Raw genomic sequence first — 15,065 nt, forward strand, 5'->3', positions numbered from 1 at the left:
CGGGGTTCCCCTTAATATCCATACCAGACCTGAAGGGTCTGGTTATGGATATTTAGGGGGAACCCCACGTCAAATTTTTTCTTAAATTTGAGGCAGGGTTCCCCTTAATATCCATACCAGACCTGAAGGGCCTGGTAATTGAATTTGGGGGACCCCCACGCTTTTTTTTTATTTATTTATTTATTTTTTTATCAATGACTTTCAATGAGTGTTCTCTGTATTACGGAGCCGACAATTCATAATAGCTGCAAGTGATTTTAAAGGACTTTTTTTCCTGCATAAATGACACTTTGTGCAGGGACAATTCTAAGCACGGGAAACATGCGCCCCTTCACAGGCATACTATAGACAACCCCCCCCTACGAAATTTAAAGGAATATTACACTTTTATTGTTTCACTTTAATCATTATTAAAATCACTGCTCCCGAAAAAACGGCTGTTTTTAAAACTTTTTTTTGCATTGATTCATGTCCCCTGGGGCAGGACCCGGGTCCCCAAACACTTTTTAGGACAGTAACTTGCAGAATCTTTTCTCTCTGTCAAATCTTTTTTCTCTGTCGAATATTTTCTCTATATAATCTTGGACTAATAGAGGTAAGGTTAGGCACATTCGACCACAGGTTCTATAGACAGATTGTTGTCAGAGTCATGTCGAATCTCCTATTCTATATCGAACTGTTGTAACAATGAAAACGAAAATAAAGCATTTATTTATGTCGGATCTTTCGTTTTTCGGATTTTGTGCTTTCGTTATCGTTTGTCAAAACGAAAACGAAAATAGCTGAAATTCGGACGAAAATGCATTCGGACGAAAACGAATGCACATGTCTACTGTATATAGGCTACACTGAATGCAGAGTATATATATATATATATATATATATATATATATATATAATACACCGCCTGAAGTGTATTAGAAACTGTACACACTATTAGATACTGTGTACACCACTTGAAGTATATTAGAAACAGTACACCCCCGAATGCACTGTAGATATAGGCTACACTTGATGCAGAGTATATAGATATAGACTGGACTGTATATGTATATATTAATACACTGCCTGCACTGACTGAATATAGAGTAAACACTGAATATTCTATGTTAAATGCAGAAAAAAAATATATGTATATATATATTTTAGACTGACTGTATATACATATATCAAATACATTGCCACTAAATGAATAACCTGCCTGCTTAATCTAACTCAAGCTATCTCTCTGTCCACGCCAACAGCACTACACATGGCCGTTATGTAAGCAGCCTTATATAGTGTGAGGCATGGACTTAGTTCCCCTGAGCCCTGATTGGCCAAATGCACCCTGCCTTTAGACCAATTATGGCTCTCTCAGTAGAATGCACTGTGATAGGCCAAAGCATGCAGGTGAGGCACATTCTTTGGCCAATCATCATACAGCAATGCACTGCGATCTCTCAGTGTATTATGGGGCATTCCACGGCGCTCGTGTTTCCTGCAAAAGCCCAATAATGTTCTCTGTTCAGTGAACGGGCGAACACCTGATGTTTGACCCGAACATCAAACTCATCCCTACTGAAAATCACACTGAAATACACAAGAGCAACCAGAAGGTAGGAAAAAAGAAGTGTAAGCTGAAAACAAACACTGTATGTCACATGAAGAAGTCATACGTGTAACCTTGCAGTATCAGATAACAAACACTTTCAGCCAGTGGTGGCCTATGGTAATTGTTTTTGGGGGGCAGCAAACAGTACCAAGACCCCCCGGTCCATCGGGCTAGAAGCACTTACCCCATCTATGTCCATGGGCATCACAGTGGCTTCCGTTTCCTCTCTCTTCCTCGGTGGCCAATTGGTGCTCGGCCAATCGGAAAATGGGTATCAGACCCACTTCTTAACCAGATTTCCAAAAGTAGTTCATGCACTTTTGGTGACATTGGGTGCGATTTCAATAGACATCTGTGCATGAACCCACACTGATGTCTTTCAAATCGCCCCCAAATTCGCACTGAAATGCGGGGTTGAAATCGTGCAAGGTTCAGCTGAACTCGCACGATTCCAAACCCACATTCAGTGTGAATGTACTGCTAAAGGAATTAAACATTTTTTTTAAAAGAATTACCTTCATGCAGTGTCCCATTGATACAACAGTAATTAAAAAGGAAATCTCTCAAAAGCAGTGGAAATCCCCTCTTAAAAGCCTATCACCGAAACACATGGAAGGTGTCCCCACTAATCTAGTTTTGGTGGCAACACATAGTTTTGGATTTTCACTTATTTTTTAGTCCTTGTAACAATGATAAATACCCTCGGTGGGGACTCAAACAGCAGTAGAAACCTGCCAAAGTTTTTAACTCTTCCTTATTCTACAACATATCTAAAACATTGTATTTTTAAATGCTTAATTTGAATTGCCCAGGTTTGTGGAAGGTAAACTTTAAACCTATGATATTTAAACAACTATATACTGATGATCCTTGATACCAGTTCTAAAATGGAAATCAATTCAAGAAACTAGACAAGGCTACTGACAAGCAGTGAGGAAGCGATGTGAGGCCTCCTCACTGGGGGAATACGATTTTTTTCTTTGCAAAACACTCTTTAGGCATGGCACAGTGGGTTGCTGTGTTGTCCATTGTCTTCCAGAAGCAGAGGGAGAGATAGAGAGGAACCAAAGTTACTGGGGCATTCTACTTCCAGTACAATTGAGTTCCAGTTGTAATAGTACTCATTTCATTATTGTGCCACAACTATGACCATCTATAACTTTTACTCAAGTTAGGAATGTTATTTATACTTTGATATATAAAAAATCCAGGGAGCTGTTATGAGTTAATCAGTTGGAAGTGGGGAAACACTGAGTGAGCTAGAGGAGCAACTGCAAGACCTCAGGTCTTGTTCATTTCAGTTCCTTTGGGTTACACTAGGCAGAATTTCCTGGCACAATGCATAAGCAAGACAATTTGCCTTATGCCCCATTTTTTTAGTTAAAAAAAGTTCAGTTTAGTTTAAAAAAGTAGGGCATTTTTCATTGTTATGCAGCGTAATGCTTCGCATTAAGCTAAATGGACTGTCAGGTTGTCAGTTTAAGAACGCTTAAAAAAAAAGAAAAAAAAAAGACATACTGTAATTCCTTATAATGCCTTATACAATTCACCACAACAAAACACAAGTCAGTGTGCAATTTGCACACTTTAACATGTGTCCACTGTGTAAATGGGCCCTGACCACTTACTCTAAACCTGAAGATTCAAACGTAGACAAAGTTAAGCTAAAACAAGGGATATCATTTTATTTATTTCTAAAAAGGCTATGCAACCTGAAACTGAAAATTCTGATTCTTACACAAGTTGAGTTGTGACTGGTGCTCTTTCAAATAAATGGTAAGAAAACAATGAATACGGCATCACAGAAAACATGTTATTACGTATGAAAATGTAGCATTAATCACATTTAACAAATGCCCATGTATAAGAAAAAAGTAATAGAAAGCTTTACCAACAATGGCTTATTATCCTTTAGCCACGTGATTTCTGGTGGAGGCACAGCATCTGATTTACATTCCAGAGTAACTTTTTTATCCTTAAGTGAAGTTATATTATGGATGCCATTGATGCCTGCAATGTTAGGGGGCACTAGAGAAAAGAGACATGTACAATGAGATATTATTAATTTGTAAAATTGCCAGTTGTCTACTATATTGTAGATGTAGTCCCAAATTGTATTTACAATAATAACTACTTATAGGCGACCCAGTCTTATCTCAGGATTTTGCACAGTACATATATTTGAAAACATCTGGCTGATCACACAAAAGACTCTCAGTTGCTGTTAAAGTATAACTGAATATAACACTTTTTTTTAAATGTGATTAGAGTAGAGTGGGGTAAGAAAATCTGTCAGATTTTTATTGCCGTGTTCCTGTTAGGGATTTGTTCTGAAACCATTACAAGGCTTCATGTACACTGGCAGCTTCCCACTGTGGTCGCGGGAAAATGCAATATGTTTTTCATTGATGTTGCCATGTTTTGCGTTTTCCCGATGTCAAAACGTTCCTATGTTGAACACAATTATTCCGCGTTCAGGAGAGTGAGGTTTAACCTCACCTAAGAGTGGCAGCACCTAAACTCTGCAAAAAGCCTTTTTGTACATTGAGACATAGGCTTTTATGGAGATGAGTTTAGGAGCTTTGGCAAAAAAAAGGCCAAAAGCTCTAAAACTCACGTTTAGACAAAGTCTAGTGCTCATGGGCACAGCATAACCCTCAGGATTTTTAGGACAGACCAGGAAAGTATTTAAAAAGTTATTTTATTGAAGAAAAAATATTTTTTGCAACAATAATAAACCAGTAGAAACATTAAAATCAATTTCAGTGCAAAGGTATAAATATAGCTGTAGCTGCCCTCTATTGTGATAGGCTAGTGCACGTAGCTACTGGAGATGACGCCTGACATGTTTCAGACTCATACGTCCTTCTTCATAGGCTCATTGTCATGAGCTGATCACCACTGAATACAGAGGGGGGTCAGCAGTGTGGATTTAGCCTGCACTACTACTACCTTGCAGTGGGAAACAGATGGTATGTGGTTGAAATAATAAACCAACAGCATGGACAAGAGAGGGCTAGGCAGCTCCATTACCGCGAGAACTCCCGCTGATTGGATCGATCACTCCCATCAACATAAGGTCGGCCACCAAGTACCAAAATTGAACTTGTGACTTCATGTCATGTAGAGGAGTAATCGCAAGTCTGTTGGTCCTGTCAGAAAGGCAGCGGCTTGTTGCTGCCTTGCTGACAGGACCAACAGACCTGTGATTGATGGGATTTTTCCTTGTCAAAAATACTTTATTAAGTTCAATGAAATTAAGTACAATAAATTAGTATTGAGTATTGTACAATTCAGAATACTTATGTAGTAATCATATGTGCTTACAATTATAGAATTGATCGTGAGGTAAAGCATTGTGAAAAATTTAAGTAATTAGTTAACAATTATGAACTAAACCAATATTGATGAAGACATTCAAATATTATGTAAGAGTTATTATTATTAAGAGTATGAAAAAACGAAATAAAGATTTCCTGAATAATCTTGATATAATGAAATATGTTACATTACTAATGATTTCTTTGTAACCGTAGGTATAGCTAAATCATAAGGTGTAAAGAGAGACAGAGTAGAGGGAGGAAGAATAAGGTAAAGAGTGAAGAGTGAAAAAGGTAAAATAAATGAAAAGAGGGGTCAACTGGTCGATCCAGAAGTCACAGTCCAACCAGTATTGTTAGCTTGAGTTTAAATCATCTACCATGGCCATAAAACAATATCATTGAATGATGATGGTAAGAAATGTTCTAACCTGCATTAGTTTATGAACTTGAGGTATTTTGTTTTGTTCAATAGCAGCCATTTTAGCGTGTATCATAAAATTATTCATTCTTTGTTTGGTCTCGGCCAACTCTAAAGAGGGGTTTTCCAAGCTTTCGCCACAGTTTGTTTTGCTGCTGTGAGCAAAAATACAAATAGCTTAAATTGGGCATGAGTTAGACACTCTATAAAGAAAAAAAGGGTTGGGACTTTGTATGAGGCATAGGACAGTTACGTCACAATTGCCTCCATCCCTGTCAAAACGAAGCAAGAGAAGAAGTTGGAACTTTGCATGAAGCATGCGGATTTGGAAGCAAAAAATTAGCTGTATAGGTCTGATAATGTTAAATTTATTAAATATTACACAGTAAAATACATCAAAAGCAGTGGTACATATTGCATTTTCCATCATGATTAATTGATTCATACATTGGCATATTGCACATTGACGATGTTCAAGTAAATTAGGTAAAACAGTATATAAAGAATATGTTACAAAACTTCATGATTATAGAATTTATGGCATCTGAAGCTTGACGCGTTTTGTGGCTAACTTGCCACTCATCAGGAGCTGATGTAAATTGGATGTCTATAAAACGAAAGTATTATATCAGACAATGAGTAAGTCTTGTATATAAAAAGTAAAAGTAGAGATAGACGGAATTTGCTTGAATCAACAACCCATACTCACATGTGAGGCCTTTCCATTGCCTCACCTGTGAGTATGGGAGACTCACAGGTAGACATCCAATTTACATAAACTCCTGATGAGTGGCAAGTTAGACACAAAACGCGTCAAGCTTCAGATACCATAAATTCTATAATCATGCAGTTTTGTAACATATTCTGTATATACTGTTTTACCTAATTTACTTGAATATCATTGTAAATGTGCAATATGCCAATGTATGAATCAATTAATCATGATGGAAGATGCCATATGTACCACTGCTTTTGATGTATTTTACTGTGTAATATTTAATACATTTAACATTATCAGATGTATACAGCAATTTTTTTGCTTCCAAATCCGCATGCTTCATGCAAAGTCCCAACTTCTTCTCTTGCTGTGTTAGACACTCTGGTTTAAGGCACAGTAGTGTCGTTGTAGGGTTAGGATGAAAGATAATATTGAACATTTTGGAGGCATATGTAAATATTTCTTTCCAAAATGTCTGTACTATTGGACAGGACCACCAAATGTGTTTATATGTACCTTTTTCCAAACAGTCCAGAAAACCGTGATCTGAGTATCCAGGGGTAAATTTAGCGATTTTGGCAGGTACTAAGTACCGCCGAGTTAGTACCTTATAGTTGGTTTCCATGGCTAGTACATTAGGGGAGGAACATTTAATTGTAGACCAAATTTTAATCCACTCTGCCTCGTCTAGAGTGTATTGCAAGTCCTCCTCCCATTTTTTGCACATAAGTAGGTATATCTTTATCAGAGTTTATTAGTAATTGAGAGTAGAGGGAGGAAATTCGTCCTCTAGCATGTGGGTCGTTCTTGCATGTGGATTCAAAACTGGTTAAGTGGGTCAAAAGGTACATCAGAAATGGTATTAGGTGTGAAGAATTGAAGAAATTTTTTATTTGTAAGTATCGGAAAAATTCCGATTGAGGAATACCATGTGCTTCGCAGAGAGATGGAAAACAGATAAAAGATGACGAGTTAACAAAGTTGTGCAAGTTCAGTATACCTAAAGAAGACCATGCTTTAAAAGAGAGAGGATAAATCCATGATGGGTAAAATGTTGGATTTTTGAAGAAGGAGAGGAGAGGGTTGTGTGAAGATTGCAATTTATATTTGAATTTAAGCCTGTCCCAGTGGGATACGTAATGTTTAGTAATAGGATTACTTAAGCCAAGACGATTTTTGGAATGTAACCATAATATATTGGAGATCGATAAAGGGTCACAATCACAAGCCTCTATCAATACCCATAAAGGAAGTGGCGTGATATTTAGTTAAGCTAGCTATGTGAGCTGCTCTATAGTAAGTGGCAAAATTTGGTACTCCCAGACCACCTACATTTTTAGGTAAGTATAATGTTTTGAGAGGGAACGCGGTTTTGAAGATCCCCAAATAAACTTAGATACTCTTTTCTGGATAATACGTAAGTAGTGAGCGGGGACTACAATCGGTAAATAAATATATATATATATATATATAAATATAGTAGTTTGGGTAAAATCAACATTTTAACAACATGCTACTTTTGCTGAGGTTAGTTCTATTGTTGAAAGTGATATATTTAATGCTATACATTTTTTGGAGTATATCTGTAGCCCTGATATGGCAGCAAATATGCTGAGAATAGGTATTAGATTTGGGCCTGAAACTTGGGGAGGTGAAAGGAACAATAAAATATCGTCAGCAAATAAGCTAAGTTTATGATGAATTCCACCTAGTTCTATTCCAGTGACCGTTGGCTCTAATCTAAGGTATTGAGCTAAAGGTTCTATTAACCACTTGCCTCCCATCCATTGTCAAATGACGGTGGCAAAGTGGTTTCAAAATCCTGACTGGACGTCATAGACCGCCCTCAGGATTTTGAGCCACTGCGTGCCCCCAGTGGCGAGCATCGTGGTGATTGTTGTTGCAGGGTGTCAGTCTGACATCCCTCAACTATGATCTCGGTAAAGAGTCTCCAACGGAGACTGTGCTGATCGATTATCAGCGCAGCCCCCCGAGGATGCCCACACTGGACCACCAGGGATGCCACCAGACCACCAGGGATGCCCAGCACCAGGTATGCCACCCTAGACCACCAGGGATGCCAGTCAGTGCCCACAATGGATGCCAATAAGTGCCCACAATGGGCATCACTAATTGGCATGCATTATTGTTTGGCACTGATTGGCATCCATCAGTACAATACAATGCTGCCTATCAGTGCCCATCCATGCCAACTATCAGTGCCCATCCATGCCAACTATCAATGCCCATACATGCCGCCTATCAGTGCCCATCCATGCCCATCTGTGCTGCCTATCCATGCCCATCTGTGCTGCCTATCCATGCCCATTCGTGCCACCTATCCATGCCAATCCGTTCCAGCTATCCATGCCAATCTGTGCCAGCTATCAGTGCCATCAATGCCACCTCATCAGTGCCACTTCATTAGTGCCACCTCATCAGTGCCACCTTATCAGTGCCCGTCAGTGCTGCCCCACCAGTGCCCATCAGTGAAGGAGAAAACATACTTATTTACAACTTTTTGAAACTGAAACAAAAAAAACATATTTTTTTTGCAAAATTTTCGGTCTTTTTTTATTTGTTTAACAAAAAATAAAAACCATAGAGGTGATCAAATACTACCAAAAGAAAGCTCTATTTGTGAGAAAAAAATTATAAAAATGTCAAATTGGTCTGGGCAGGAAGGTGTTTAAGTGCCTGGTATTGAGGTGGTTAAAAGGGCAAATATTAAGGGGAAAAGTGGGCAACCCTGTCAAGTGCCTCTTACTATATTAAATTGTTCCGATTTATATCCTGCATATTTTACGTAGGCTTGGGGTTTGTTATAAAGAGCTGTTATCCAACTAGTGAATCCCCATTCCTGGAGAGTGTAATGTAAATATGGCCAGGTTACTGAATCAAAGGCTTTTCTTACGTCAAGAGATAGAAAGCATGTAGGAATTCGTCTTTTTTAGCTATGTATGCCAAGAGGGTTTGCTCGACGTACATTATCACTTGCTTGGCTTGTTGGCATAAATCCTACTTGGTCATTATGAATGATTTTACCAATTATCTTGTAAAGGTGGGTAGCTAGGATTTTTTGCTAAGATTTTGATGTCTTGTAGGGATGAGCCGAACACCCCCCGGTTCGGTTCGCACCAGAACTTGCGAACGACCCCCGCGTTCGGTACGAACGTTAGAACCCCATTGAAGTCTATGGGACTTGAACGTTTGAATTGGAAAGTGCTAATTTTAACGGCTAATATGCAAGATAGTGTCCTAAAAAGGGTTTGGCGACCTGCCTCCTGCCTCAGGGGACATGGGTCACTGCAAAAAAAAGTTTTAAAAACTACCGTTTTGGCGGGAGCACCGATTAAAGTGAAAAAAAAAGTGAAATATTCCTTTAAATATGGTGCCTGGGGGGTGTCTGTAGTATGCCTGTGAAGTGCCACGTGTTTCCCGTGTTTAGAACAGTCCCTGCACAAAATGACATTAAACGGAAATAACACCATTTAAAACTGCTTGCGGTTTTAATGTTATATCTGGTTCCTGCAATATGGTTGAAAATCATTCAGAAAAATGGCATGGGTAGCCCTCCCTGCCCATTACCAGCCTATTTGGGTCTTGTACACATATTAAGGGGAACCCCGTACCCATATTAAAAAAAGGAAATGCGTGTGGCCCCCAGGCCCTATATACTCAGAACAGCAGTATACAGGCGGTGCAAACAAGACAGGGACTGTGTAGGTTTGTTGTGTTAAGTTGAATCTGTTTGTCATTTTCAACCGGTACATTTTTAAAGTGTAGGCTCAGTCAAAAAAACTATCTTTAAGCTTTTTGGAAAACATAGGGAAGGGTTATCACCCCTGTATAATTTGTTTTGTCGTCCATCTTTTTTCATCTCACTTGCTGCTGTCTCCTTGCGTTTGCAAGTAGGAGATGTTTGTAAGTTGGATGTTTGAAAGTAGGGGCCTGCCCTATATTATAGCGGTATGTACTGGGTACAGAGCACGCAGACAGCACGCACTATCTCCTAACACTACTGACTGCAAGCTCTATTATTAACCACTTGTTAGCCCAATGTTTGCATAAAGTGAAAGATGAAGTTATGCTGAGTAAATAGATATCAAACATGTCACTCTTCAAAATTGCACATGCCCGTGGAATGGCGCCAAACGTCGTTACTTAAAAAATCCCCATAGGCGACGCTTTAAATTTTTTTTTACTGGTTACATGTTTTGAGTTGCAGAGGAGGTCTAGGACTAGAATTATTGCTCTCGCTCTAACATTCTCGGCGATACCTCACATGTGTGGCACATGCGAGCACATGGGGACATGGGCGCTTTAATTTTTATTTTATTTTTTTATTGTTCATTTTACTTTATTTATTTTAGTTTGACATTTTTTTTCCCAAAAATATATTTTTGATCACTTTTATTCCTATTACAAGAAATGTAAACATCCCTTGTAATAGGAATATGGGGTGACAGGTCCTCTTTACAGTGAAATCTGGGGGATCAATATGACCCCACATCTCACCTCTAGGCTGGGAAGCCTGAAATAAAAAATAAAAAAAAGATTCTGGCTTTGATCGTACTGGCGAGTTGGTAGAAGCACCGGAGGGCGGTGAGGGGTGGGGGGCGTCTATGGCTGGGTATTTCAGGGTATCACTGAGTATGGCTGGGTATCTCTGAGTATGGCTGGGTATGGCAATTTATGGCAGGGTATTACAGAGTATTGGCGGGGTATTGGCGGGGTACTACAGAGTAATAGCAGGGTACTGCAGAGTATTGGGGGTACTGCAGAGTAATGGCGGGGTACTGCAGAGTAATGGCCGGGTACTGCAGAGTAATGGCAGGGTACTGCACTGCAGAGTAATGGCGGGGTACTGCACTGCAGAGTAATGGCGGGGTACTGCAGAGTAATGGCCGGGTACTGCAGAGTAATGGCAGGGTACCGCACTGCAGAGTAATGGCGGGGTACTGCACTGCAGAGTAATGGCGGGGTACTGCAGAGTAATGGCCGGGTACTGCAGAGTAATGGCAGGGTACTGCACTGCAGAGTAATGGCGGGGTACTGCACTGCAGAGTAATGGCGGGGTACTGCACTGCAGAGTAATGGCGGGGTACTGCAGAGTAATGGCGGGGTACTGCAGAGTAATGGCAGGGTACTGCAGAGTATGCACTGGTATTGCAGAGTATTGGCAGGGAATTGAGGGGTTAAATTCGGTGAGCAGCGATGTGGGCACTGCAGATGCAGCCCACATCGCTGCTGACACCGATCTCTTCCCCTCCGCTGTACCGATCGGTACAGAAAGGGGAGGGAGGAACAGGCGTCATAACATGACGCCGGTTTGTTTCCAAGTGATCACTCCGTCATTTGACGGAGCAATCACGTGGTAAACAGCCGCTATGAGCGGCCGTTTACCGTGATGCGCCGGGTCCTATGGACCCGGCGATCACGGATGCTCTCGAGTGCGCACACCTCGGGGCACGCGAGAGCAGAATTCTGGGAGGCCGTTAATTAACGGCCTCTCTGAGTTAAACAACCGCCCTGAAGCCGTTAATCGGCAATGGGCAGTTGTTAAGTGGTTAAAGCTAGATCACTAGCTATATAGGTGAGGTGAATATAGTGGTGTATACTGCAGTCAGGGCACAGACAACAACCACTACACAGCAGCAAGATAGGAAATCAGCCAAAAACGATTGGTGTGTACTGTGTTGAAGGTACACAGAACACCCACTGCTTCAGATGCAAAGTAACACACTACAGGAGGCCGCCTTAAAGGCGGCCTTATATAGTGTGGGGCGTGCACTACACAGCCTGAGCTATGATTGGCCACAGGCAGGATGCCTGTGGCCAATCATGGCTCTCCTCGCTGCCGGCGCTGCGATTGGCCAAGCATGCGGGGTCACAGTGCATGCTTGGCCAATCATCGGGCAGCAATGCACTGCGCCAACGCAGTGCATTGTGGTCCGCGCGCGCGTCACTCGAATTTTGACACGAACGGCCAAAACGTTCGGAATTCGCCGAACGCACGAACAGCCAATGTTCGAGTCGAACGTACGTTCGACTCGAACACGAAGCTCATCCCTAATGTCTTGATTTAAGAGGGAAATAGGACGGAAGTTTGTGCAAGATGTATTATCTGAGTGGGGTTTGGGGATCATGCAAATAATAGATAATAATGATTCACGTCTAAAGGAATAGCCATCTATTAGGGTGTTAAATGCTTCCTCTAATAGGGATGACCCGAACACCCCCCGGTTCGGTTCGCACCAGAACTTTCGAACGGACCCCAAATTCGTACGAACTTTAGAACCCCATTGAAGTCTATGGGACTCGAACGTTCGAAATTAAAAGTGCTAATTTTAATGGCTAATATGCAAGATGCTGTCCAAAAAAGGGTTTGGGGACCTGGCTCCTGCCCCAGGGGACATGGGTCAATGCCTAAAATGTTTTTAAAAATGGCCGTTTTGGCGGGAGCACTGATTTTAATGACGATTAAAGTGAAAAAAAAGTGAAGTATTCCTTTAAATATCGTGCCTGGGGGGTGTCTGTAGTATGCCTCTGAAGTGCCACGTGTTTCCCGTGTTTACAACAGTCCCTGCACAAAATGACATTTAACGGAAATAACATCATTTAAAACTGCTTGCAGTTTTAATGTTATATCTGGTTCCTGCAATATGGTTGAAAATCATTGAGAAAAATGGCATGGGTAGCCCTCCCTGCCCATTACCAGCCCCTTTGGGTTTTGTACACATATTAAGGGGAACCCCGTACCCATATTAAAAAAAGGAAATACGTGTGGACCCCAGGCCCTATATACTCAGAACAGCAGTATACAGGCGGTGCAAACAAGACAGGGACTGTGTAGGTTTGTTGTGTTAAGTAGAATCTGTTTGTAATTTTCAACTGGTACATTTTTAAAGTGTAGCTCCAGTCAAAAAAACTATTTTTAAGCTTTTTGGAAAACATAGGGAAGGGTTATCACCCCTGTATAATTTGTTTTGTCGTCCATGTTTTTTCATTTCACTTGCTGTTGTCTCCTTCCGTTTGCAAGTAGGAGATGTTTGTAAGTTGGATGTTTGAAAGTAGGAGCCTGCGTTATATGCTCTACAGAAATGGTGGAACAAGGTGTTGGTTTTGCCACAACATTGTAAGCCCTCAAAGTGACTCTTGGTGGGCGCTGGAGCGCCCGGCTGTAAACAATGATATCAAGAATTGTAATTACATGCCATTGTTGAACAGTGGTAGGAAAATTGACCTTTGGTGGTTGTGGTGCTGGTGCCACAACACTATAAGTCCTCACAGTTACTCTAGGTGGGCACAGGAACGGGCCCTCCTGTGAAATATTATATCAAGAATTGTAATTACATGTCCCTGTTAAACAGGGGCAGAAAAATTGGGCCTTAGGCACTGGTGCTGGTGCCACGACACTGCAACCTCTCCCATATACTCTAGTTTTAGTGCAGGAATTAGCCCTGCTGCAAAGCATTGCATCAAAAATGTTAATTAAACGCCCCTGTTAAACAGGGGCAGAAAAATTGGGCCTTAGGCACTGGTGCTGGTGCCACGACACTGCAACCTCTCCCATATACTCTAGTTTTAGTGCAGGAATTAGCCCTGCTGCAAAGCATTGCATCAAAAATTGTAATTAAACGCCCCTGTTGAACAGGGGCAGAAAAATTGGGCTGATGGCATCACCCAGAACCAGAAATGTTCTTCCAACATATCAGCGGAGAAGGAAGAGGATAGACAATCAACATAACAGGACAGTCACTCAGCATCAGCATAGGCAGTCTTGAAGGGATGTGATATTTCAAAAAAAATTATTCGGTTACATCAGCTTCAGGTGATTGGTAGCTGTGGGTGATCCAAGACTGATTCATCTTGATGAAGGTCAGTCAATCAACTGATTCGGTGGACAGGCGCACCCTGTGATCGGTAACAAAGCCATCAGCAGCACTGAAGGTGCGTTTAGAAAGAACGCTGGATGCAGGACAGGCCAGTAGCTCAATTGCATACTGTGCAAGCTCTGGCCAGTGATCCATCCTCGAGACCCAGTAAGCCAGAGGATTTTCGGTGGGAAAGGTGTCCAAGTCTGACCTTGCCCCTAGGTATTCCTGCACCATGTAAATCAGACGCTGGCGATGGTTGCTGGAACCGATCATACCTTGGGGCTGCGGACTAAAAAATTGTCTGAAAGCATCAGTCAGACGGCCACCTTCTCCACCGCTCCTTCTGACCGATGCCTCAGCCACACGTTGTCCAGGACAAGGAGTTTGTAACCTCCCAGTCTCTGGGAACGCGTTGCACAGACCTTTCTGCAAGGCCTCCCGGAGATGTCTCATCCTCTGCTCCCTCTGCGATGGCAAGATAAGGTCGGCAACCTTACCCTTGTACCGTGGATCAAGGAGAGTGACCAGCCAGTAATGGTCCCTCTCCTTGATTCGAAGAATACGAGGATCCTTCCGCAGGCTTTGAAGGTTCAGGGAGGCCATGCAGCGTAGGTTAGCTGAGGCATTCGGTCCGGAGTCCTCTGGGTCACTAAGGACAACATGATCCGCAGCTACCTCCTCCCAGCCACGTACAAGTCCACGGGTTTCTTGGGACTGCAAATCATCCCTACAAGACTGCTGCTGCTGCTGATGCTGAGTGCCAGCCTCCACCTCCATGCTGACACAATCATCCTCCTCCTCCTCTTCCTCCTCCTCATCCTCTTCCTGTGTGATGGGTGGCACAGCAGGAACACTGTCTGTATAAAGGGGGCCTTGAGAGGCAAGGAAGTCCTCCTCTTCCTGCCTCTGTTCTGCCTCTAGTGCCCTGTCCATTATTCCACGCAGCGTATGCTCCAAGAGGTGGACAAGAGGTACAGTGTCACTGATGCATGCACTGTCACTGCTCACCATCCTTGTGGCCTCCTCAAATGGTGAAAGGACAGTGCATGCATCCCTGATCATGCCCCACTGGCATGGTGAGAAAAAACCCGAGCTCCCCTGACCCTGTCCTGGTGCCGTAGTCGCACAGGTA

At 42.0% G+C, this 15,065-nt stretch overlaps 1 protein-coding gene across 1 annotated transcript in view; it reads right to left on the reverse strand.

The window, feature by feature from the left end:
• The window catches only part of HMCN1 (hemicentin 1), a 457,974-nt gene that overhangs the window by 141,925 nt on the left and 300,984 nt on the right, over positions 1 to 15,065 (reverse strand). The window contains exon 71 of the mRNA XM_077452653.1: positions 3,486 to 3,622. Coding sequence (XP_077308779.1) covers positions 3,486 to 3,622 — 137 coding nt within the window. The remainder of the gene's footprint in view (positions 1 to 3,485; positions 3,623 to 15,065) is intronic.

Source organism: Lithobates pipiens, unplaced genomic scaffold, assembly GCF_037356315.1.
Source record: "Lithobates pipiens isolate NorthernLeopardFrog02 unplaced genomic scaffold, aLitPip1_a1.2 Scaffold_23, whole genome shotgun sequence".
In the NCBI taxonomy this organism is placed as follows: domain Eukaryota; kingdom Metazoa; phylum Chordata; class Amphibia; order Anura; family Ranidae; genus Lithobates; species Lithobates pipiens.